This window comes from Paralichthys olivaceus, chromosome 7 (genome assembly GCF_024713975.1).
Source record: "Paralichthys olivaceus isolate ysfri-2021 chromosome 7, ASM2471397v2, whole genome shotgun sequence".
Classification (NCBI taxonomy): domain Eukaryota; kingdom Metazoa; phylum Chordata; class Actinopteri; order Pleuronectiformes; family Paralichthyidae; genus Paralichthys; species Paralichthys olivaceus.
In genome coordinates, this window is record NC_091099.1 from 19975406 (window position 1) to 20003015 (window position 27610).

The following is a 27610-nucleotide window of genomic DNA, read 5'->3' on the forward strand; positions in this document are numbered from 1 at the left end:
GGAGCGGAGCAAAAGAGGACATTGTTTTGGGGGAAGCCAAACAGGTAACCTCAGTGGGCTCATTAGCTCATTAGCTCATTAGTTTACCACAAATCATCCCAACGGCTGCTTGTTGTCTGGTCACTTTTCTAACTCTTTGCAAATGACTGCCATTACTGCAGCCATGTGTAATGAGAGAGTCCGCAAATAGGCCGTTCATGATGCGTGAAGCTGCTGGATTCTTCTCTCAAAGTCCGTCTTACCCAGTTTTTGTAACTTTTCAGTTTTCAGCATACACTTAACATGTTGGATGAAAACACCTATATCTATAAATGCCCTGCTAGAGTAACACACAAGATCTAATTTCCCTAATTCGGCTCTAAACAAATTTGGATTCACAAATAGAAATCTGGATCTATTTTCCCCACTTCGAAGGTAAACACACTGAAACCAATAAGAGCCTGTGTCAAGACAGATTTTGTGAACCGTCCACTGACGTCAGATCATTGAAAAACATTCGTTGTTAGCCCTTGATTCCGCAAATCCACCGACGCACATTCTCTCTGCCAAAGTCCATCAAACAAAGGTACCATAAATCGCTGCTGTCACGACAGGATCAGTGCCCTGTAAAGACTGTAATTTTGTTAGGAGGGTCTACCTGTCATCTTACCACATTGTAATTAAATTTGAAAAGCAATCGCATGTTAACAGAGACACAATAATGCAATTTCAAGTTTCCAGATAAAATGATAAAATGATCAAATTAAGGGAGTTTGATGGAATTAGAAGCAAAGCTTAGTGTTCTGGTTTTTTCCCAGTCATGACACAATTCCTTTCTTTCAGAGTTCCATATTAATTACCATGATCTTTATATTATTATAAAGTAGCTAAGTGATCATATATAAACTACTTAACAATGTAAAAATATTAAGAGATCCACTATTTGCTCTTATATGCTCTTGACCAGTGTTTTCCAACTTTTTTGGCTCTTTAAAACAAATAATTGCAGCACCTTGTCAAAAGTCTCATTGGTGGTTTGTGACCAGTTCAACAGACAGAAGAAAAACAGCAAGAGAACAGCAGAAAACCTTTTGCTGCTGTTCTATAGGAATGATCACTGACCCCTCAGCTCTGTTTCAATGCCATCCTAATGTCCATGTTTAGAAACACAGCTCCATTTTTTTGATACAAGGTGATTTACATGAGCCATAAATCAAGTCTTTGAAACCGAACTCGCTGACCAGGACACAGATTATCACCAATGCAAAACACTGACGCTCATCTGTCCACTCTGCAAGAAAGATGCCAGTGAGAATCAAACAGACCACTTGTTGACCCAGCAGTGACACAGCTCAAGAGCCACTAGAGAGGGCCGTAATAAGTATTCTTAAACAGGGGGATTAGCCAGATGGTCAGATCACTCTTTTCTCCAACTACTCCCATCTGTACATTTCATGTGTCTCCCGTCTCTGCTGGAACCATCAGGATCGGCCACTGCAGCCTCTCCAGCTTAATTTGAGCTAGTGTTACCTACAGCACTATTTGACTATTTGATATAATCTTTATTGCTCACAGAGAGAAAGTCCATTAAAAGGCATACTGTAGGTCTTGGTGTCGAAAGGTTCCTGGACTGATGCCTGCAAGAGTCTTTAAAAGACCCTTTTCTTCACCCAAGTGAAAGCAGCCATTGAGCAGCACAGGGCAGAATACTAACTGGAGTGGAGGTCTGCATTTGCTGTGAAACAAATCAAAAGCGTTCTGTATGTGCCGATTGAGGGGAGAGAGGTAGTGGACATGCACAGAGCTGACTTCAGTTTTGTTGGCATGGACTAACACACATACACACAAACACACACTATAGTGCGCACACTGCTGGTGCAAAAAGTCGCATGTTTGAACACCGGCAAAGCTGCCCCGTTCTCCTCTGAGGAAACAACCAGAGAGCATCTTGTAATGGGATCACACCAGCTGTGATGCCCTGTCAACACGCTGACGTCCCGACCCATGAGTACCCAGCATTCATTACTACATTATTACATGAGTACTCAAGACTCATGGGCCCGACCACACCCGTCTTTGAATGCGGGCCATCATCTTGATCTCTTAAAAACCTGTGTTATGCATGGTTGTGATGCTATTGTGTTGACAAATCCTGTCCACAGACAAACGGACTGTATTCCACTATATCCACATTTTACCATAACTCTCTCACACACACACACACTCACAAGGTGAAAACAATACAAGCTACGCTGTTGCTGCTGGTAATAATGTGTTCTCTCTGAGAGCTTATTATCTGCCATTTGGTGGAAGTAAACATCCAGAGAGCCAAACAGTGGCACAAAAGCATACACAGAAATACATGTCATTTGTATCAGTCGATGAGGCAAACTTACAGAAATAAGAGACTTCAACTCCAACACCCTCTGGTCACTTGTAGATGACTTTAAAATTCATGAACGATACCTGAAAGAGAGGGAAACAGAAAAAAGAGATTAAGTTGTAGTCAGCATTTAAAAAGGATCAGTTCCAACTTATAGAAAATAATATTTTGTTCTCAGATTTCCTCCCAATACAATAAAAGTGAAAGGGATTTCATATTTCTGTTACTTTTCACTGTAACAATGTTCTACCAATGAAATCTGTTATTCTGTGGACTGAGCCTGAAAACCTGGGCAAGCAAAGCCCAAAAATGTTAGTGAACCAACCCTTTAAAGGACGAGTGTGTTGCCATACAAATCAGGAAACATTTTAATGAACACTTACTAAATTCTTCACATCGCACCAACATTTGAAGTGGAAAGTGTTTCTGGAGCCCAGTGAATACCCTGTCGGCCCACCTGAAGCCTTTCTGCAGTGGATGTTCAGAACAGAACAGAGGTCCTGTGTGGAGAACCAGCAGAACCAACAGAGGATCACTGTATTTCACTCACAGCAGTTTTCACTACACAAATAACAGCATAGGCTCAGCCACGCAAAGTCTAATAAATGACAAACAGTGATTCTTGTGTGTGGCTTTGAAGTAAAACAGGCCGCAGCCTCTCTTAATACAGTTAATACAGTTCTTTAAAAGAAAATGATCCCAATGAGAGCAGGAGAAAATACTCAATACTCCACTTCTGGCCTGCATGGATTGAACAGACCATTCTTACAGTGAGAGCTAAGCTGGGGTCAGCCTTATTATAGCTTGACATGCACACAGCCTCTCGCTACAAACAGTCGTCTGCTAAAGGAGGGTCATAGAAGACACATAATAACATTAAAGAAGTAAAACTGCAGATCTCTTTGAAGGTGCACTGCTCAGGACAGGATGGCCCTCTGAGGGCCCCAGATTGAGAGAGGATGGGAGGCAGTCTTGATTGAGAGTGGAAGGCCGCTAATGAAATAAAGAAGTGAAGAGGATACACACAGTAAGAGAGGCTGTGTTCACACAAACAGGCAATAAAACACACACAGCGGCATTTCTCTAACACTATGCATCATGGCCGCGCCTTAACACAGCATCTAAGTTGTACAAAGAGCGCAACACAAACACGCCTTTGATTCCACAATTTGAGGCTAATTGAGAACAATGAAGAAAAAAGCCCACACTGGTCGTGTATGATCTTTTATTCATGCATTGAATCAACCAAATGATTCTCTTGGATGCATTTTTCTCTCAGGGCACAATTAAGGGCAATTCTGACCACAACAACTCAAAGGCTTGCCCGCTAAGAAGTTGTTGTGATGATAATAATAATGATAACAAATAATCTGCAAAAACCCACTTCAAGCATCCCTGCAAACATTTCTGTAAGACGCATCTTCTTTCTTTCTCCCTCATCTTCTCTCTCTCTTTCTCTTTCGTAGAAGTATTGTCCAACAAAAGTTTAAAAGCCCAGGATTCGAGAAACCACCTTTTCAATCAAGCGACTGTGAGTTGGAATCCCGTGAGCACCATTGGTACTCATGCAGCTCTCGCTGACCCGTCTGAACATGTTCCAGCTGTCTTCAAGAACCAGTTATTCTGTCCCGCTCCCCCACACTCCCCTTCTTCTTCCCTCCATTCCTGCGCTCCACATGCCTTGCCACTCATCTGCAGATGGCAGATCTGACACCTGGAGGATGCTGGGTAATCAGAGAGACAGCTGGCTGCCCAGTACAGGAAAGTAGTCGTATAGCGCACATGCAGCAACAGCCTCGTGTGCAGGCATACAATCGCATATACACACTAACATGCATTCTGCAGAGAAGGTCCTCTTATTTTGTTTGCATAAGGAGATATTTGTGTATATGCTGAACATATATAAGCACCAGTTTATTTTATGAAGTGGAATCCAACTTTGTTAATTTTAAGTCACCCACTGAACAATGCAGTGACCGGTTTGGCGAGGATGTTAAATAATAAGATGTTTTATCAGTTATTGTTTAACTGTGTGCACGAGTGGTGCCATATTGCAGTGACTGAAGGTGTGGCAGGAGTCTTCATGAATATAATTTACAATACCTGCTCCTTTAGATATTCAAGCTTCTACATGTGCATATTAACCCTCTGTAAGCCACAGCATCCAGATATATGGTGTTTGTCTGTTAAGATATGAACTGATATGATGATATTGTTACAAAAATATTTTATACGTATATTTTTTCAGATGTAAAACATAGTTTACTAAATGTCAATTTTATAATCTAGGAAGTGATATAACGAGAACCACCGCCACTGATTATAACCTATACGATATATTTAATTGTGTGGTTTTGCACATATTTGCCATATAATAAGATATGTTGATATAAGAAAATAACCTGATCTTATTATATTTCACAGCCCTGGAGAGAGATAGAGAGACAGACAGTCTTCAGAAAGTAGAAGGACTACATCACTGAGTCACAGACAAGCTGACAAACTCTCAGACAACAAGCCCATTTCTGCTTCTTTCTTTTGTTCCCTTTACTTTGTATACTCCCTCTTAAGAAGGCACAGTATGTCTGTATTTCACAAGGTTGTTTTCTCTCCCAGTCCCAACCACTGCTCTTCTCATCCACCTCAGAGGGGAGCTGACATAGGAGACCCCAGCTATAAAGCCATTTCAGGCTCCTCCTGACAACTGCAGGAAGTAACAGCTACCTTTTTGGCCGACTGTCCAACAGCTGTAAAATGGCACATGTTAGCCCAACCATTGAGCCAGCAGCAAAAATGCACCTGTCTGCACTGGGTCCTCAGAGCAGCAAAATGAAAGGCCAGAGCCGTACTTTTGGCAAGAGCGAAGCCGTGACATCATACCCTCACAGACTGTAACAGGAGAGGTAAAAGATATGGCGCACAGCGAGGAGATATACTTTATTATATTCAGAGTAAGGCCCTGCACCTGCACAATGAATGCACGCATTGACACAACAAAATATGCACAGTCCCAAATGCTGTCTTGTTGCAGCTGTCAGCACCACTTGTGCAGACGCGGACACACTGGAGTAAGAACAATGGAACTCTATGAGACAGGAGCTCTCTCAATGAGCTTAACGCCACATGAGGCTCTGTGCTGCCACTTCCATGTCTGCACCATGGGAAACGGAGAATGGTTCCAACTAATCATATGCAGGAGTAGATTTCAGTTGACCGCTACATGATGAGCTAATAACACATGTTGACTCTTGGAGGACCACTGACCACGTTGCACAAGGTCTCATCATGTTTTATTACGTCTGTGTTTTCACACAGGGGCAGAAGGGAGGCAACTTATCAATCAGTTATCACTAAGCTATGTTTACACTATAACTGATAGAATAGGTTCACACTGGATCAAATGTTTTTATCATAATGTTTAGATATAAATCTTTAATTACAAGATAATCTGCTTCAATAATACATTTTGGAGATAACTGCTGCTGGATTATGGTCACTGTCAATGTTCCTTGCAGAGTGACATCCTAGGGTATGTTTGAAACCAACTAGTTCATACAATATGTATGTTGTCCGGGCATGTCTGACGGCAAAAATGTTTATAGCTGTTCTGAACAGCCGCACTCGAAGGTAGAGTCAATACCTGGCTGTCGCAGGAGTGGCTTGTAACACAATAAACATTTGAATAAAACAGACAGACATATATTTAAAGCACTGCTGCTGCTGAACTCATTCCTACAAAAAACAATTAAAGCATTTGCATTGAAAAAAGAAAAGAGCTTGAGAGAGTAATCTCTCAACCTGAAAATCACTTCCAACTACGTGAGCGGTTGTCAGTTTTATGAAATAATAATAATTTAATTAAAGCCAGATTTAACACTGAAGATCGAACAAGCACTTGAATGGAAGCGTATTGGCCCCTTCAGTCGTAGGTTGGGTGCAAAGTGCAGGACTTTGTTTGCATCTTGTGTCCTAAGTGCGGTGGTTTTCAGCTCTGCTAAAACCCTTGAAAAGGTGGGGAAGGGAAAACATTTCAGCATGTTCATGTTTTCTGGTTATGTAGATGCAAAGACAGGGTTACAGATATGCATGTGGGTGGGCAAACCATCGCAACTCACAACACCTTAAATAAGTGGAACGAGGAAAGCGGATGTTTGCATGAGTGAAAAGCTTTTGTATTTCCCTCACAAAAGCCCTAGGTGAACATTACAGAGGCCTAAGTGACAACTTGTATTCTCTCCAAAGTTGCTGTTAACATGAAATATTGCTAAAGTGGAGAGTGGGAGGGAGCGCGAGGGTTGGTAGGGGCAAGCGCCAGCACATACATCTAAACCTCGCCCCTCTGCTCACTACCCTTAGGAGATTACATTATGGCGCTCGCCATTGTGCCGCGTCTTCAAGACAAAGCCTGTTCCACTGTGCAAACAGTGCGCCTTGGAAAGATTGTAAAAACAAGAGGTGAATGTCGAAGGCAGAAGTGAATAGGATCTCTCCCTTCTTTTGTCAAGCTGGTGAGGTATGCACAAACACATCGCTGCGTGACAGAGAAGAAAGGAGGGCCTTGTGAGGGAAGGAGCCAGAAAATGTTGGAGCGTCTTTGCATGAAAAGGCCAATACCGTGAGAAGTCGCCTGGCTGACTCCTGGTCTATAGAAAAGCCCCTCCACAAGTATTTGGGCGAAAGACCCCCAAAACACACAGGGGACATTACGCTAAGGATCAAACACAAGGATTGGAATGATGACCTGTTTTCCTGAATTTAGAATTGAATGTTTTTGTTTCCAACAAAAAGAGATAGTAATAGTACAAAATAATATATTCATCAAGACAGCACATTTTCTTTATTTGCTGCAAAGTGATATCAGATGTATGATGACCAGCCAGCCAGTGCTAAGCTTTCACTGTCCCAGCCTGAAGTCAACTTTGTCACGACCCAAACAAGGCTTTAACTGTCAGGGGCAATTAATGAGGGCGACCTCGGCTCCCTCTAATTTACAAGGCCAGCGCCAGCCTGTAATTAATTGCTGCGTGCATAAATGTAAATGAGTCCGCTGGGGAAGCAGAGAGAGGAAAAAAACGGCTGTCAGGCCAATATTCCAGCAGGGAGCAATCTGCGAGAGAGGGAAATGATTTAGAGGACAGCGCACAAATCTGCTGCTCAGTGGAACACGGAGAGGCCGACTGTGAGTGGAGGCTTGTTGAGGTGGAGGGGGTGGTTGTCAGAATTTGGCTTTAAAAAAAAACCAATAGAAAACCTGTGGCGACAATAAATATCAACTGTTTTATTTCAATCTCCTCCTCCCACCATATGTCTACAATTTGTATTCATAAAAGAAATCAAACATAGTTTAGCTGATCTACCAGAGCTGAACTCCCCCACCACACACTGCTCTTACTTGTTGCACATGTTTTTTTATGATGAATATGTAAATTTACAGAGACCTGATGCAAATATTTAGAAATTTTATAGATCAGGGTTTTTTTTCCCTCTGTTGTCATGTTGCTGTGTCCACAACAGAAACAGACTTCTTATCTGAAGGTTATTGAATTAATAAAAGCTTTTTTTCAGGCCTTTGCTTTTTCTGATTTTCTCCTTATTTGATCCCATAACAGTTTGATAGGTTTCAATGAATTCATTGATTCAGGGAAATTCAATGAATTAACACATGTACACATTTGCAACTGGAAGTAAAACTTTGTGGGAGCACGATCTGGGCAATTTGTCAGATTAGATAAATTAACTTGCACATTTTAGAATTTTCTATTGGGCAAGTTCAGATATTATATGCATGATATGACAAACGGGTCTCTTTAAGACGCAATTATTTTCAATTTAAGTGTTTGGGTTTTGTTCTCTTCAGACTGACCACACAGTGACTGCCTCAATCATCATCGTCATTACCTCCACCAGCAAAAGACACGATGCCACACAATCAAACAAGGCAGGCACAACAAATATGTAATCGTTTGTGGCGCTACAATAGCAGCTTTAATTCATAAATCTCCTGCGCATAAGGCCAACACTTAACTCCTTTGTGTGCATGAAGAAACAGGCACAGGGACCATTGTCCATTGAAACTTGCACAAATGTGAGAAAAAACACACGTGAAATCCACAATGTATGGGTCAAAGTATAGTGACACTTTCAGACTCACACGCACAAACACATATGCACATACACACAGCATGCCCCGCAGCAGCCACAATAACCTCTTTATGAAATAAGCTCCTTTTCACTACAGTGCTTTAGAGAAGGCAAATGAGATTTTTCCTATAGCAGGCCTCCAGCAATAACAATTGACATCACAGGCCAGCCTACGTACAGTATGTTTCCCACATTACACAGGGACACACAGTGTAAGCTCCTTGAGAATGAGACGAAACAGTTTGCTGAGGCAGCGATTTTCCCTCCTGCCATGGCAGCCGCTCCAGCAGGGAACCATAATCTTGACCGTGGCAAAGGGCCATTTTATTTGGTTACACATCGGCTGCGAGCCAAAACAAATGAGCTACCTCTAACTATACAGAGATATGATTGATATGATTGACCCAATTGGTTGTGTCCAATATAGTCTCATCTCAGACTGGACAGTAAAATCTATAAGTTTGCTCCCAAAAACTGTGCTAAACATTAGATGCACAGAAAAAGTTGGGCGCCATGAAGTGGATTCACAGGGCTTGCGTAAGAGCACACGCACACACAGCGCTACTGCTATAAGTATAATGTCCTCTTGTGTGTGAAACCTTGGGGCACAAATGCCAGCAGGCCACGATGCTGCCGTCCATCCACCATCTGAAGTGTCGGATTACATGTAGGAAACCTGAGGTCTGATCCCAGTCAGCGTGATACCCAAGACCAGTGCCACTCCTCTGCACGCCCATCATCACTGAACACCACGCTCCACGCTCCTGCTAATCCAGTAGCGTGTACAGAACATAGCATACCATATACAAATAGACATGATCCAGGAGCATGTCAGGAGCATGTCATTTATGAATACTTGCCCAGGCGTTAGAGCCCTGGGAACTTCATGATACAGGGAATGAACCTGATGTGTGAGTCTCATGATGACTGGCTGCTCTCAGAGCTGTCCGTCAAGCGTCGCATGTCTATTCTGAGCCACATCGTCGATACTCAGCCTCCCTCGTTTTCTCTCTTTCTCCTTTTTTCCACTGTTGCCTTTATCTCTCCACTGTGAACCCATACGCTCACCACCATCTCATGATGACAACGGCTCAATTAAAGACTTCTTTGGGGCCAGGAAACCATGACAACGCCCTGCGTAGACAAGCTGGCTAAAGACCAATTGGATTTGGGCTTTGGCTTGGTGGGTGGGACCATGTTATCCTGGCACTCACTGCTTCACCACAGGGTCATTTCAGAGGCCTCGCACCCCGAGCCGCGCCGCCACTCCCCATTTCTCTAAACCGCTACGAGTGGTAAAGTGAAAGTTAGCTCGCCCGCCTTCAGAAGACGGTGATGTTCTACAGGTGGGAGGAGCTGAGAGGAATCTAATAATACAATGTAAATATGAGCTCTGAGTACAAAACCACCAGGCTTGTTTGCGTTTCTTTTTTCTTTTTCATGAATATATTTCATTTTGTTTAGCCCCACAAGAACAACTCCACGCACATCGTTCTCTACAGATTTCTGGAAAAGGTCTGAGTTGTCTTCCAAGAAATCTTCAGTGCACTTTGTTATGAGTGACAGCTTTGTTTTTATTACCAATAAAGAGTTATGATCTTACCTGGCAGGAATACGCCTGATGTTTAATGATGATGACGAGGAGGAGCTGTGACAAGCCTAAGAAAATAAGCCTGATGGTGTCACAGTGATGTCATCTGGGTTATCAGGCTTTTTAATAAAAAGCTTGTGTTACAACCTTGGTGCATGAGGACTTAGGCGTTAACCAAGATCTAATGACAATACACCATTGATTTGCATTATATATATATGTACATTTACATTTAAATGAAATAAGATACTTGTCTCCCAGACAACTTCTATTTTGAAGGTTAGAGACCTCCGTTCCATTTTCTTATTCAGGCTTTTACATCTTCCAGTTACTATCTATCTTTGAATGAAATGAGAATGCACCAGTATCAGGCTGTTTATGACTGCACGATACGAAATTAAAAATATCATATGCTGAATAAAAGAACTAATGTAAATTCCCTTTCTGTGGTTAGGATGAAGAACCACAACCACACAAAGCGAGATACCGTAGGTGTGACTGTGCCCTCAGTTTATTCTTATCTGTTATGAAATGTGTTTGTGTTCATCTTAGAAAGCATGTGTGTCCTTGCACAGTACGCGTGTGTGTGCACACTGTCCAAGGCAGAGCACAAAAACACACTGGTGTGTGGTTCTGATTTGTCAGTCAGAGCAGCGTCTACTGCTTTCAGCAGCAGCAGCCACGAAACGGCCTCCGAGAGGCTCATGAGAACAGCACAGGAGACCTTTTCTTAGCCACAAACATTTCAGCAAAATTACCTTTTTCTTTTCTGTCCTCGGATAAACAAGTAATCATGGTGGGAGTTCAAAACAAAGAAACAGCTACATCTCATACAAAAAATCTTTGTCATAAGTGTGAAATGGTGACCATACTCTGAAGGTGATTCGTGCAACATCAGATGCAGACATTTATCACAAGTTGGTGCAAATAGTATTTTTTTTGTTCGTTTTAATCTGCAGGGAGTGCCAGATGGGTGGGGTTTATGTTGTGGCAATTCAGAGAGTCAGGTTGATATAATTGGCACAAAAGAGGAATAATTCTATCTTCAAACACTTGTATTGGATTGTAAAAACTGTCAGGCACTCATATTGTCTTATGCAGCAAACCCCACCCATCTGGTTCAGGATAAAACAAACCAAGAGATGTTTGCTAATGACACTTCTGTGCCTATATTGACTCATTGCATTATACTAAGTACATTGCCAGTCAATGTTGAAGTTAGGATTCATCTTAGGGCAGTTACTTAGATTAGTTATATTTCTCAAATACACATTTCCTCATGAACTTGAGATAGGAAAACTTCTGTGTGGAGTCTTATTTTCTAAATGCATCACCATTCTGGGCGTGCAAGAGCCATGGAGTGTATCTTCCTATTCTCAATTAACAGACAATAACCTCAGGAGCTGCTGAATAACACTTTGGTTTAAACAAAAAAACTCATTGCTGGCCCGCTCTAAACTCAACAAAATATATCAAACGCTCCAAAAAAAACTGTGCTCCACACAAACAAACACCTCTTTGAATCTGGGCTGCTGAAACGCTCTGAACTGTGGGTAAAATGAATGAAACTCAACCCTGAAAAACAGTGACACAAATACTTCAAGAATAGACAATGGCTCAGAGAAAGATTTTTGTTTTATGTCTATTTAAAGGTGAAATAAGCAGAAGAAAAAGAAACTATGTTTTGTTATTCGATATGAAAGTCCCTGATGGCATTTTTGTTTCAGTGAAAGAAGAGAGACATTTTTTCCAGCCCTTATTTGAGATTTAAATGAAGACGTCTGAGGTGACCTTAATGTCATTCATTTTTCAATGCGACCATGCCTTCAGTCTGGTGACGAAACAGGAGGTAGGACGACACACTGACAGAGAACATGAGCTCCTGGACATTCAGACGTGCTCACATGTGATTCCCCACTTCTGTAAAATCGTCTGGAGCTGTGTAATTGCCAAAGCATCTGCTGCTGCGGCTGCTGAAGTCCAAGGCCACAGGACTAACTGACAAATCAAGAGCCACCGGAGCACCAGTGTCAGTCCCCCGGTCACCCTGTAGTCTTATTAGAAATACCAAACGCAGTGACCTGACTGGATGAGGCAGAGAGGCCGACCACAGCACTTTAATCCTGTAATTTATGTCCACAGATTAGCAGAGAATCAACTTTTGGAGGCTGCGTTTGGCAAAGATTAGATGTCCATCAAGTTTAACTTAAAAAAAACTAGCCTGGGCTATGTCTTTTAATAATGATATGGACTACTTGGAGTTACAATGAAAATGAAATAAAACACTTCTTTCTTTGTTTTCAGAACCATGTTTCTCTGGGGGGAAAAAATATTTCTTCAAGGTCAACAATAGATCTTGTAAGAATATTACACTGCCGGTAAATCAATCTTCTCTTTATTTAAATTTTACTATTGATTAACTAATAAACTATACCACATTACATAAACCACAGATATTAATTAAACCGGATATGACTTCATGTGGTGGATGTATAACTTAGTGGTTCATTGCTAAACCATTTTTCCACTTAATGGCCTCTATACTTTACTGGATCCAGTTTCACAGATCTTCAGAAGATTTAAATGTGGTTTTGTTTAAGTCATTTCATTCCAACCCTGTCTACAGCCACCTCAGTGGGATGCTTTATTTTACTTCAACGCGGTTCCTCTGCACAGTCAGGTCAATGTGCAAATGTTTGCCGAGGGCTTCAAATACTGGAGGGGAGCAGCAAGTAGGACAACGAGAGAAAAAGTAAAGCCTGAGTCTTTTTGCTGTTCATCACTTAGTTTTGCATCATAGGCACGACTCGGAGCAAACCAGATAAACGGCAGCGCTCTGTGATGCGTCGACAGAGAGTGTGATCGTGAGTTTTTCCATTTGAGAGGAAAAAGTGGATGAGAGCAAAGAGAATAATGTGCCAAATTGTTTGACACAAAGGGAAAACAGAAACAAATAACATTACAGACAATATCCAATCACGTATGTCGAATATGGATTCAAGCCAGCCCTTGTTTTTGACAATAGGATGCGAGGTTTGTGTTAACAGTGTAGCAGTCATTTGTTACAGGTTTTGTGCAAACAATGTCTTTGTAAATCATATAAGGATGTGATAGTTATTGTCAGTGTTACACACGACAAGACAGACACACACAAAGAAAAGAGAGAGAAAAGGGCCGATGAAGATCAACCGTATAACGTGAGCCGCCCTAAAGCCTCATGTGACAAAGATCCACCGCGATGCCTACATAATGTTTGTAAAGATGCAGAATAAAATAAATGGAGGAGTCGGTGTGAACTTTTGTGTTGAGGCTGAGCTGTTGTCACCAGGAGCCGGTGTGTCAGGTGAGCTCTCAGCCTGGCCTTTGTAATTAGACGGTGGGGAGCAGGTGTTGGAGAATCGGTAGGTTACCCCGACCATTGAAAGAGAAGACGGAGAAGAATAAACGTGGTGTCTTGTTATTCTCCGCTCCCGGGAAAAAGGAGGAAGCTGTTTCCAAGGTTATGTTGTGGTGGAGAACAGAGGAGAGATCCACAGAGCAGTACGCCCACGCAGCAGGGTGTGCATGCACACACGCACGCACACATACACACAGAATAGAGGGAGTGAGAGAAACGGAGAGAGAAACATGCATTTATCACCTAATTGGAAGGACATGCATGAATACATGCAAACAGGTAAGGCCATGCACACAAACAAAAACACACATACAGACTGCACACACACACAAACACACTCTACTGTAGAACACATGTAAAAAAGCTCTGAATATAATGGCAATTGCACAGGAGCACACTTTGACACACAGAGTACTGCTTTTCTTTACAATCACAACCCAAAAGTCCATAAATACGAGCCCACAAAAAAACACTGTCCATACACACACCTAAGCTTGCATTGTGGTTGAGAAACTTGTGGGCATTTGCCAGCGCGCTTCAAGTGCTCATTCTGTCGGGGCCTCAACCTTTCTTTTTCAGCAGCAACACTACAATTTGGGTGTGCCGTTGGGCCCAAGATAAGTATAGGCTGACTAATATGCACTTAGGACCCAGGGAGAAATACTTAGAGCTAAATGTTTAATTTGTGTTTGTACAACACATGTCCAATTTGGGGACTGGTGTCTTTTTCAAAGAGTCCAAACACAAATAATTAGGAGTCCCCAGATCAGCTACAGGCTTAATATGGAGGAGCGATGGTTTTCTGATGAAGGTGAATGACATCCTCAAAAAAATAAAACATGTGGAATCACTTAAATCGTCATCAACACGGTCAGGTGGAATTTAGCTTGATAGGCAGTGGAAATGGAAATAACAGTATCTATAGGGGGGGGGGGGGGGTGTTAGAAATCATGAAGCATCCTAAAAAACTGAAATGAAATTGTTTATTTCTTTCATATCAAGCTGTTACGGATGAGTGATAAATGGCAAACTCACAATCTTCATCTCAAAATTCAGATCCCCTCTCCTCACACACTCTTCATCTTCTTCTCTCAGCTGTCAAATCTGCTAATCTTTTCATTTGTTCTCTCTTTCTGCCACTTAATAGTCCCTCTGCGCCACACCATGAGGAGAAGGCCTCTTGGGGTCCAAGGAGTTTATGTGGCACATTAGAATAACATGTGGGCGATGGCTAGATTCCTAAGAATGAGAATCAGATCCTCCAGGTCGGCCTTGCATTACATTAACACCAGCCTGCACATTTTCAAGGCTTGATGGTGGAGTCGATGAAATAAATTCATAATGACATTTTCAAATTTGAGTTTAAAATAAATTTGTTGTAGTGATTTTTTTTAATGACAGAAAAACTTGTGTTGATGCTGGAAAAGAACAAAAGCAGAACTTTTGAATTATAATCAGAAAATGTAATATATCTATTATAAGAAATCAGAAAAAAACGACAAGAATCAATACAATCATCATTTTAAAACTAGCCTCTAACTTTAACTGTTAATTAGTTTTTTTATATTATGGAATTAAATCTGTTATTTTAAAAATGTGCATCGTTTGTCATTTTATCCCCTTTTTTAATTCTTAAATCTCAAATATTCAAATGATGATCCATGACGCGCATTTTACGCACGGCTCAGTGGCAGACCCTCTGTGGGACCACACAGTGACCGACCGCTGTGCGTTGCGGGCTCGGCCGCCTGTTGTCAGCAGCAGATCCTCACAGGAGAAACGAGAAAGAAAAAAAGAAGAAAAAAGAAAAAGAGCTGCAGGTCTCACAGCGCAGAGAGCGCGGACACATGCAGTCCCGGGACAATGTGCTGAATTGGCAGCCTATATATAAGTCTGCCATTTGGACACTCTAATGCCCCTTTACCTTATGAGGGAACTTCAACCCGCAGCACCTGCTCAAAACAAAATGCCATAGGAGATCAACTTCAACGACCCCCCACCCCCTGCCTCCTGCTCGGATTGTTTTTCAGACAGACACTCTCACTTGCAGGAGAAGAGAGGAGAGTGGGGTGGTCTATAAATTGTTCTGCCACAGTCCAAACAATTAAAAAACTTGTTGGAAATTGTGATTTACTGCGTAAAGGCCGCGGCACGGCAGGTCCAAACTGGTAACGGGAGGATCTGTCAAGCTGCGGCAATTACAACTGTGAACAGAGGAGAGATTTGATGTGCAAACAAAAAATGTGGATGCGTTAAACAATTAGGCTGATGCATCCTCTCTGACAAACACAGCGAGGGATTGAGATACAGGCCAATGTCTCCGAAATCACTGAGACAATTATCCGGACTTTGCGTTTTCTCTTTCAAACTCATTTTTACCACGTGAGTGTCATCTCTCCTCGCTCTGTTTAAAAGCTCCTTATCTGCAGGCGAGCAGCGGCTTATCTCGGAGGTGTAGTGTGGCTCTTAATTCGGGGAACACCCTGAAGTGACTCTATCAGTCTCAGCCAGACCGTTGTCGTGTGCCTTGTCCTCCCGTACCCCCGGTCACATCCTCACCGTGAACCCGGGGGAGCAAACTGATTGTCCGGGCTGCAGCGGGCTCCTCAGGCCCGGGGTAAAGAAACTGTGGCCCATGCACGCATGGCTCAAGTTCACTGCACACCCGCAAATTCACTTCAGCAGCTCCGTCTATCACTCTGTCTCTCAGGCTGCGCAGCTGACAGCTTTTATCGACCAGAAAGTGAAGACGCACGGTGCAAACTGTTTTGAACGATGGCACATGAAGAGAGGCAGTGGTGAAGGTAAAGGATAGAAACTTACAGAAGGATTTCTTTACTCCGTGCTGGGACTCTGCACTGTTTCCCCCAGTATTGTCTCCCCCGTGGATCCGCGCGTCAGGACTCCGGGTCTATTTTAACGCATGACTCACGCATTCTTGCAGGGTCAGTCCCCGTGAACTCCAGGGGTGGGAAAGTTAACTCGGGCCCTAAAGACGCCCCCTCTTCCTCCCGCTGTTGTACCCTCTCTATTTCTATTTTCTCCTCGATTGTATTCCGGTGTACATGTGAATGGGTGTGTGGGGGGTGGGGGGCACAGACGGAGAAATGTGCGTCTCTGGAGGAGCTGAGGAAGCGCACGGCGACCACAGAGGACCGTGATTCTGGGCAGAAGGCTACCGCTGTGTGGCCGAAGGGAAAACTACCGAACACCATCACCACACACACTCACCCTCTCTCTCTCACACACACACACACACACACACACAGACACACACACGCAAATGGAACTTATTTAAACAAGTTTTTAATGACTGTATGCACTGCTTATTTGCTTCACAGACTCTTTCCTCGGGTATCCTAAATGTTTTCTGAGATGATTGAACCGTTTCCTGGGGCCACACAACCGCTGGACCACTTCTGTTATTAACGCACGACAGGGATGTGTGGGAGGATGAACCCCGATTAAACGCAGGATTACCCTCTGCTTTCCTTTTTCATAATAAACTCCTTAACTGCATCTTTATATGTCTGAAATTAATCCTGAAAACATTTTATTTGGGGTTCATGGTTAAAAAGCTTCAACTTGAAGGAGGTGACAATTAATTAATGAACAAAATCAGATTGATGTTCATATCTGTGTGCTTTTCAGTAACAGAGATTAAATGTTTGAATGATATTCCTTATAATGTTTCTAGCATAAACTCTAAAACGAGAAGAAGTGAACATTTAAAAAATGTTCTTTATAAATATGTAATTCAGTTTCAAACCTGTCCACCACATGGTTTCTGAGTGCCTTTCACGTGTAACAGTGGTTATTATAAGAGAACATTACTTTACTTTACTTTCGTCACACAATAAATACGCATATAATATTAAGGCTGTAATATTCATTAAATAATTGAATAGTCATTTTATTACAGACTTATGTTCCTGAGTTTTTGTACCAATGATTTTAGTTTCAGTTATAATATTAATAAATATCTCCACGTGATATTTTTGCGAACTTTTACAGAACTTTTCTTAAAAGCAGAGTTGGAGTGTGTAATTCTGGGCCATGTGGAGCGACCTGAGTCTAATCACAGCCACAGTGCAGGTTTAACGACACTGATGCTGCCTCAATCTGCTGCTGTCATCGCTGTTTGTTGTGCAGGAGCTGAGATAACCGACTCTCACAGCGAGCTGCCCGGAGGACGCGCCGGGCTCACGGTCCCGGGCGCAGAGCAGCGCACTCTGCTCTGATGATGCAACAGGAGTTTTTCTCTTACCTTACAAAAACGAAATCGATCCTCGCTGCGTCTTTCTTGCAAAAGTTCGATGCGACGGCGACAAGAGTTTCAGCGCAGAGACCAAACAAGAGGAGTCAGTTCAAACAGCCTTCAAATCCCGTGCGTAAAGTCACCATCGCTGCTGGAGCGTGTCAGGGACTTTGGTAACTCCTCCGTCTGCGCTCCGCCGAGGATCACAAGGTGCAAGAAAACACCTCGACGTCGGTGTCAGAAGAGTCGCTGAGCCCCGGGAGCTGTCATCTGGAGGATGCGTGTGCGTTTAAAGTCAGTGAAGTTACTTCCCGTCCAGCAGTGTGTGGAGGTTAAGTGAGAGTGTGGGGCAGTGTCGGGTAAAGAGGCAGAGGCAGGATAACCCCTCCTCTCTCTCTCTCTCTCTCTCTCTCTCTCTCTCTCTCTGTCACACACACACACACACACACACACACACACACACACACACACACACACATTCTTGTACTTCTTTCTTATTGAGGACACTCATTGGTAAAAAAATGAAAAATGCCCTCACTTTCCAAAAATGTCCTCGGTCCGTAGGTCTAGGCTCAAAATGGTTCTCATAAATATATAAGTCCAAGTATATACACACTTTATCTGTCTGTCTGAGTCACTTTCTTTGTGTGACTCATTATCCATTCAAATATAAAACATTTTATAGTCACCAGTGTTAATCAGTTCAACAAACTGTCTTCACCTCTGTCTCTTCTCTTCTCTCTGTGTATGCGCGCCTGCAGCAGTTTAGTCTAAATGAAAATTATCTTTTGTTATGGACACACATTTTCTTACCAATATTTGCTTATGTGTCAGAAATCACTCGAATTGAAAACGCACTAATGAAGAGCGAGTCTTAGATGGATTTAAAACATAAAATAGATTTGTGGACACAAATAAGCAAATGAATGTGTTCAAAGTTTCCTGTCTGCTAATATTTCGCACATGTGATTCATTTCTCACCATTGATTGTTTATCATTGAAACATTTATTTCCATCCTTTAAGTCTAACGTGAGGATTGAATTCAAGATAAAGTCTGTTAATTTAAAAAATATCTGCCTTCTCTTTTCCATTATGGCCAATATAAGTGTGATTAATCTTCGTTCTGCCACAGAAAATGTTGTTATTTTATCAGATTAGCACAGGAACATATAATGTGAGGCCTCCGTTTGGTGGGACACAGCTTGTTAAACTCACTGAGGAAGATTTTCAGGTCATACATAAACTCTTCTGCAAGCCTGTGCTGTAGAAAGGTTTAGTTTTATTGTCTTGTCAGAGGTGTGAGCTCCTCTGGGCTCACTCTTTATTACATTTACTCTCACGCCACCTTTTGGTGGTTTGACTGCAGGTCATCAAGTGGAGGGTAATTTTACACTGTGGTATGGGAGTATAGAAAAAGAATACCAATATTTAAGCTTTGATTTGATTATGCTCCTCGCGAGGCTATACTGAATCTACCTCCACTGCTGGCTACTGTTTATTAATTTGCCAAAAATATTAATATTTTTTTTGCAAGACCTTGCATCCTCCAAATACCAAGGCGAAGCCTGTAATCACTACTACTACTAATAACAATAATAATAATAACAATCATAATAACAATTTTAAAAAGCTAACTTTCTCTAGATGGTTATTGAAATCTCAGATAATTCATTGTCCTTTGCCTTCCTTTAAATGACACGTTGTCGAGGATATTTATTCTGAGCCAAGCAGTAGGTCTATTGGATTAGGCTACTTTACTGTTCTATTAAAGATCCCTCCCACATGTTTTGAGTCATTAAAGTCACTTGTGTCTTTACTGGAAATGTGCTCATTAAAATGACATCAGCTCTTTCTTCAACAAAATTTCCAGAAAATTGGACACAAGATGTCTCCTACTTCACTGCAAAGTCGCTTCTCAGTTTTCATACTCGAGAGGCAATAAGTCCAAGTTACTATGATGGAACAAGTTACACTGAACTATGATGGAACGGGTCTCTCAACGTCACGTTTTAAAGTGAGCTGATGTGAAAACACCCTCACAGTGTCAAACTCTGCACAGTGGAGTTCAAACATACAGGCGTTATTAACAGTGAGTTATTTAAAAAAATAAAATCACACAATTTGGACAGTCAATTTTGCTATTTTTGCAAAGTGTACCTAATAAACTGACAACCGAGTGTACTGTTGTATCACGGACCACCAGTGGGCGGCAGCAGAGAGGCTCGTCTGCAGCACAAGTGAAGAAGACGACACAGCGTTGTTGACAAACCCAGCTAGCCTGTGCTAGTTCGGTGATATGGTGTTTTATTGATATTTTACTGAAGCTTTCCTTCATCATGAGTTCTCCAGAGGACAGACATGGAACTAAACGACCCGCTTCTCCAAGTGATGTGAGTGAAACTATACAAACTGTGAATAATCCGCAGGAGAAAGCTACGAGTTTCTTAGACGAGGCTGGCATCATGTTAGCGTGGTTGCTAACGTTGGAGCTTTATCTTGAAACCTGACCTCGTTTCTTTTTTAGGTCCTGGACAAAGTTTACTCGTCTTTCTTAATGTGGCTGAAACCCTTAATGCATTCCACATATCACACATTGTATGAGTTTGAGTCAAGTCGATTTAAGATAAGCCGTTAGTGATTTATCTTTAAATCAAGTGTTTTTATAGCAAGGAGTAATGATTCTATCAAATATTATCAGCCATTTACTCTACTTACACTAAACACATCGATAAATAATGTAAATAATACCATTGACACGGTTTCATCAGTTATATATATAATCTGTGCAAAATGTTTCACATCTTATTTGTGCTAATTCCTAAAATATATTTCAAATAAGAAACAGGTCACTGCCCTGGTTACATGTGACTGCACCAACCACACATGTTAGCAGGAACAGCTAGCTAAAGCTAAGACAGTGTAGTGTCAGTCTCTTAATGAGGGTTTTGTTTATAGTTTGTAGTTTTCTACTCATTTACTTACTTCTTCATCTAATGTCTGAATTTTCATGCTCTCATTTTCTTCAAGATCTTTGTCTTCCATAACTTCAGTGACTCCTTTCATGGGCTTTACCCTGCAGATATTTCACAGTTCCACACTTATGTGGGATCATTTAAACATCTTAAAGTAGACTGCATTTATTATATAAAGAGTATTCTTTTCCCAGTTGATTTGTGACACACAGATTGTGCATTTTAATAAAGATAAATATTGTCTAACATACCTGCAATAGATGATAGTAACCGCTTCTGGCTGGTGTCACTCCCAGACGGTGTGAGACTGGATGAGTAGCCCTCATTGTTAGAAAACAGCCTGCACTGCAATGTAAAAATAGTGTATATATGCAAAATTAATATACAATATAACTGCATATTCATGAGCGGCATGTTTTTGGTGGAATTGTTGACTCTTCATGATGTTTTGCCTTGGCAGGATGGCTCTACCCAGTGGGCATCAGCTGATCTGGGAAGCAATGAGAGGAAACAAAAGTTCCTACGGTTGATGGGTGCGGGCAAGGTTTGTTTTGCATACTTTAGATCACTAGGCCTGGGACGAGAACACATTTTGCTGGACGATATATTGTCCCACGAATTATTGCCGATAAACGATATTATTGTCAACATGATAATATATCATAATAATGCACACCCTTTCAAAGACAATAAACTTTTATTTCTCAGTGTGTTTGACCATTGTAATTGTAATTTCAGCGATTAAATATCCTAAATAAATAAAATAAACAATAAATAAAATGGACTCTCAGTCTCTGTTAGCAAAAACAGCACTCAAAATAAAACCACACACAACCAAGACAATAAATAAAATGGCTTATCAAGTCTCCATAAACAAAATTGCACTCCAATAAATACTGAACATTAAGGCCGTTTGTGACATCTATTTTCTCGCAGGCAATTCGTTCTATCTGTCAAACTTCTGCAGCATCTCTCTCAACGCTGGCTTTTCAGCTGTACTAAAGTGCAGCACTTCTTTAGCGATGTAGTGAACTACACTTTCTGTGAGCGAACACCATTCTGCGCTGTTCCGTTTATATTTACTTCGTGGACCGAACGCCTCAGTGAGTGTTGACTGTCGGGACGAAGGCTCTGCATCTCGAGCTGCACTTTGTTTCCCCCGCTGGTTAAACTGGATCAGGTGGTTGTGCTTTATGTGGGCATGCAACTTTGTTGTGTTGCCACCACTTTTGAACTGGCTCGTCCGTGTTGATGGGCTCACCTTGCTCATTCGGTTTGAAGCCGAAACATCCCCACACCGGGGCTGTGGCGTTTGGCTTTACAATCATCTTTTCTCCTCGCGTTGCTCCGCACGACGCTCACTCACTGCACTCTGTGTGTGTAGCATGTGTGGCTAATGCTAGCGGCCCCGCCTCCCCCCACAGAGACTGGATGAGTGACAAGAGGGTTCACTCCGTTCATTCCACAACAAACGCCCCCAGGTGCTGAGACCGAGCACAGAGTGAACCCTCTTGTCATCCGGCCTGCTTGGAGGCGAGAGACGAGGAAAACAAACACGAGTGCACATGGCGATATATCGAGGCCGGCAAAATGATCGAGTCCATTTTAATTTATTGTGCGATTAATTGATTTATTGATTATCGGCCCAGGCCAAAGTTTGAATTCAGTTCACATCAATAATGAAATGATAATAGAGTTTCTTTAGTTTGTCACGATAACCTTTGCAGGAGTTGTGACAGATGATATGAAAACTGAATGTTTCTCTTCTACAGAAAGAACACACAGGACGCCTCATCATCGGTGACCACAAATCAACTTCCCACTTCCGTAGTGGTAAGCTTCATTTGTCATTTGTTGTGCTCGAGTAAAAACTTCAAAACTCAACTACTCTGCCATGCCACTTACCCATGTTGCCTCATCCTTAAGCCCAGTGCAATTAACCTGGCTCTCCCACTACACATCCGCCGTACAGATCCATCCATGCATGGATAGGCCTGTAATGGCTGGGTGTGCCTGCTGTGACTGGTGTCTCCTCTGCAGGGAATGAAGATAAGAAGATGAACGAGCAGCTGGAGATGCAGTACCAGCAGGGCATGGATGGGAAACTGTCCGGCCGGAACCGGAGACACTGCGGCCTGGGATTCAGTGAGGTGAGGATTCCTCCAGACCAGGATGAGAGGGCAAATAGAAAATCAGGAGTAGATTAAACATATCTGTATGGATTTTGGATATTATTCAAACCAGATACACTATATGGACAAACATATTGGGACACATGCACATTACACCTACAGGAGCTTTTATGACATCCCATTCTAAATTCATAAGCAATAATAAGGAGTTGGTCCCCCCCCTTTTGCAGGTATAATAATACTTCTGGGAAGGCTTTCTAATAGAGTTTGGAGTGTGTCTGTGGGAATGTTTGCCCATTCACCTAGAAGGGCATTTGTGATGTCAGACACTGATGTTGGATGAGAGGGCCTCGCTCGCAATCTCCGATCTAGTTCATCCCACATGTGTTCACTGGGGTTGAGGTCAGGGCTCTGTGCGGGCCAGTCAAGTTCTTCCACACTAAACTCGCCCCACCATGCCATTATGGGCAGAGTCTTGCTGCAACAGAAAAGTGCCTTCCCCAAACTATTCCCACAAAGAAGCATAGAATTGTCCTAATGTCTTGGTAAGTTGAAGCATTAAGATTTCCCTTCACTGAGATTAAGGCACGGCAGCCAACCCCTGAAAAAACAACCTCATAGCATTATCCCTCCCGCACCGAACTTTACAGTTAGCACAATGCAGCCAGGCAGGTCAGGTTCTCCTGGCATTCGCTAAACTCAGACTCATCCATCAGACAGATAGAGATGCATGATTTGTCACTCCACAGAACACGTTACCACTTCTCCAGTGGTGTCATGCTTTACACCATGGAAAACATGTCATGAAGCTCCTGGTTTATATTAGTGCCAGAGGAGGTTTTTTGAACTCTGCAGTAATTGAATCAGCAGAGTTTGAATTCAGTGAGCTCTATAGAGCGATCCATTCTTTCACAAATGTTTTTAAAGGCAGACTGCATGGCGAGGGGTCATCCTTAGCCTTGAGGTCATTAACCGTTAGTTTTCTTTTTGTCTCAACCTTAACAAGTTTCAGTTAGAGAGGCAATACAATTGTCTTATCAATTATTTTGTCTTCAATGAGTCAAATTCTGTGTGCAGAATAGGGTGTGACTGCCAAAGAGCACACACAAACTGTCAAAATAGAAAGGTAAATGTCTACGCCTGGTATTCAATAAGGCCAGAGGCTAAATTCTTAAAGAGCGTTGTATCAATAAACTCCGATGTTATCGCTCCCGTTGTCGGAGAAATTAAGATAATAGATTTCCTACTTATTGTTGCTCTGTAAAATTTATCGTAACAAAATTTTATCTTAAAGGTCCAGTGTGTAAGATTTAAGTGAAAGGGAACTATTGTCAGAAATTTAATATAGAATAATCCATATAGATGTTTTCACTAGTTCGTTTCATCTAAATTGTATGAATTGTAGTTTTCTTTACCCCAGAAAAGGCCCTTTATATTTAAATACTTTATATTTACATCGAGGGGACCCTCTCTACGGAGGCCGCTGATATAACTAAATTCTACACACTGGACCTTTAAGAACTTGATTTCTTATTAAGCTATGCTGCATAGTTCGAAATAGTACAAGATCTCTATTACAGTGTGAGAATGTATGTGAGAGAGGCTGCTCTCACTTAAATATGCAGATGCAGACCCACATCAACTACTGAGACACTGCTCTAGCAGTTGTTGGCACAAGTGCAACAAAACCTTTGCATTTTTAAAGTTAATCCCACACAGGTGGAGCAGTGCACAGTCTGACATCATGTAGCTCACAGTTCATGGTATGTTTGCCTATGAAGGCTATGAGTTCATTAAATGATACAACATGATAGTAAGGGGGCGTTCATAAATTCAATCTGAAATAGTCAGAGCATCATCTGAATTGTTCAGAAATTCAGTTTCAGTTTTAAATGAGTGCTGGGGCTTCAGGCAAAGAATGACAGTCAGGGCACAGTCAGACACACGTGAATGAAAAAAAATGTGTGGGTCAAAATTCACCGAAGTTAAACTCCACGCAAAACCTTTCTGCAGATTCGCTTCGCCACAGGAAGCAAATGTTTTATTCACCCTCTCGCTGATTAAAAGTGAACAGTTGAGGTGTGCACCTTCACTAGCCTCACGATTCGTTTACGGTTCAGCAGTCAGACAAATATGAACTGCACCACCGCACTGAGGTGCATTTCTCTGCAGGTCAACAAGTGTCTCTGCTCCTCTGATGTTTTTCTAATTATCACACTTAGAACTGATCTTTAAAAAAACTGCTGAATTCATATTTATATTCCTGGATAAACGGGGCATCGCTTTTTCTTCAACAATGAAGTTAAAACACTGCGTTGTGTCATAATCTGAGGTGTGTGTGTGTTCGTGTGTGTTCGTGTTCATTAGGGAAAAATATCAGTGAATATTTGGCTGATCACTGTAGATCCAAAGATTTAAGAGGTTATGTTCGCTCACAGATTATTTGTGGAAAGAAAATCTCATCTCTCATGTTCTTATCCACAGCCTGAGCCACTGCCAGATTCACTCCCTGCTCCACCAGTGGACAATCAGACAGAAGAACCTGAGCCAGTGAAGTCCACTAGTGAAAAAGAACCCACAGACGCGCAGGACAAAGCCTCCAGTCCTGTCAACAAGGAACAAACCTCAGACCCGGCTGAGCGCAGCTCTGACAGCAGGAGCGAGGAACCAAAACACGGCTTCAAAATGACCTTTGTGAAGTCGGCGTAGGGCCAACGGAAGGGCCAGCGAGCAGTTACTTTTTGTAATCTCAAATTTGTACATTTTGACATTATTTGTTAAACTGTTGTTGATGATCCATCATTGTAGTTCTTTTACTCTGTGGAAATGATTTCTCTACACAAGCACTCAACTCATCGTGGTGTGCATGTTGTCATGAAATTATGTCTGTAGGTTAAGTTTGATTAATTTGTGTTAGACCATGTTTAGATGCCGTATGGTCCAGTTCTTACTTTGTTTAAACATCAATAAAGGGAAGTGTCACTCAGCTGTAATTTCCGTGGAAGCTCTCAGTCTGATCAGTATCATGAATGTTCTGCTGGGGGAATGTAAACTGAACAGAAAACCCTAATGAAATGATGTAAAAATTTAAAATCATCAGGAGGCCTCTGGATTTCCTCTCTAGAGGTTGTTAATTTTATTTTGACATGTATTTTGAAACTATTCACTGAGAGATGATAGAATATATTTTACATTGGAACTGGTAATGCAGATATATGTAAATATTATGTGTATATTAACCAGTGCAGCCAAACGGACAATAACTGACACGTCTCAATTATTTCAGGTTTGTGTACTTCAAACATATTTCATGCGTTTCTTGAAAAATTATGATCTGTCAGTTTTAGAATTGTATTATATCACTTTAATATTATTACTGAAAACACCTGAAAACACCTTGAGCAGGAGAACAGGTGAATTTCGCTGTATGTGCATTTAGACGTGTGTTCTGAGTTGTAATAAATAACCTTTAGACTTAACTTCATCTGCGCTCAACATGTTCTGGGTTTCAGAGTCACCAAGCAGTTTGACAGAAAACAAGTTTTACTTTCTTTAAAATATATAAAAATGTTAAACCCCCGAGCAGAAACATGTGGCAGTAAAGTGTGTGAGACAAATCTATCAAAAGAGCTGGATGCAATTATGTTATAGCAGGACCTCAAAGCAAGAGTGCACAAATAAAGCCATATCATTCAGAATTCATCTGCAAACTTAAGTGATTTTAAACATATAAAAGCTACATTTGAAAAATTGGTTTTAAAATGCTGCGCTTGCACTCAAACAGCCAAAGGGGCTGTTTGAGCGCAAGCGCAGGGTTTTGAGTCCTGCACTCAAACTGAAAGAGCACACTCTTGAATAAAGAGACGGAAGAAAAAACTAATTCAACAGTTTGATCCAGATAAAATATCAACACATATTTACTACATATATTGTAAAACTAAGGTAAACTAACATAATGAGAACAGGGTTGAGATCCTCTGCCGTCATCATCAGAGCTAGTTTTTCTTTTTGAAACGCAAAACCACATTTAATGTTTGATTTGGTTTCTCTTTTAATTTCCTGCAGAACACCAGTGTAACATGCCAGTTTCATTATTCTCTAATTACTGCTGAGACAGCGCAGATTTCCTGCTGACACTCAGCCACAAAAACAAGATATACTGTGTGAAGGTTATTGTCTCATTCCTTTGTGATTATTATGCCTCCGAATCAAACACTTATTCTAACATAAGATTAACTTGTTTTTCACTTTTGAGGACTGAGGCTGGATATTTTTGACAGCAAATAAGTCTCAGCTGAAACAAAATGAAAACACAGCAGCTTCGACTTTTTTTGTTGAATAGGATTCTGTGTATCATCCTGCGTTATATATAACATGGAATATACAACATCAACAGGACACTAGGTGCCTTCATCAAGAACTCAACAGGACGGTGGAGAACGACTTTAGAGGCCAACTCAAAGTTAATTCAACAAGTGTATCATTTACCGAGCAGCACAAAGAGCGGAGCAACCATCAGCCACCTCCTTTACATGGGTGGCATCAAGCTGTGTGTCAGGAGAGGCAGCAACTGATCCACATCCGCAGAATCTACAGCAAACATATCAGAAGGTCATTCACAGATTACAAGATGATCAGAACTGAGGGGACTGAGCTACCAGAAGACAACCGGTGTCCAGGACAGTGACGAATACCACGAGATCCTGCAGGAAACCACAAACACAGAGAGAGAGGCCACTGATATCAAGACAAGGAA

The 27610-nt window shown here is 41.7% G+C and overlaps 2 protein-coding genes across 8 annotated transcripts in view; one reads left to right on the plus strand and one right to left on the minus strand.

Moving 5' to 3' along the window:
* Positions 1-18114, minus strand: part of LOC109623493 (transcription factor SOX-6-like) — a 103820-nt gene extending 85706 nt beyond the window's left edge. For 3 of the 7 annotated variants that reach the window (XM_069529070.1, XM_069529067.1, XM_069529068.1), the window contains exons 1-2: positions 17759-17896; positions 2376-2445 (exon numbers count right to left, since the gene is read on the minus strand). The gene's annotated coding sequence lies outside the window, so the exon portion shown is untranslated. Of the gene's footprint in view, positions 1-2375; positions 2446-2745; positions 2863-16314; positions 16448-17758 lie in introns of those variants that run through there. The other 4 variants (XM_069529069.1, XM_069529066.1, XM_069529064.1 and 1 more) reach the window with 4 other exon arrangements.
* Positions 18115-19956: 1842 nt separating this feature from the next.
* Positions 19957-25847, plus strand: c7h11orf58 (chromosome 7 C11orf58 homolog). The gene is made up of 5 exons (XM_020078424.2): positions 19957-20140; positions 21183-21266; positions 22495-22555; positions 22763-22872; positions 25339-25847. The coding sequence occupies exons 1-5, from the start codon at positions 20087-20089 to the stop codon at positions 25561-25563; spliced, it is 534 nt and encodes a 177-aa protein (XP_019933983.1). The 5' UTR covers positions 19957-20086; the 3' UTR covers positions 25564-25847.
* The last annotated feature ends 1763 nt before the right edge of the window (positions 25848-27610 follow it).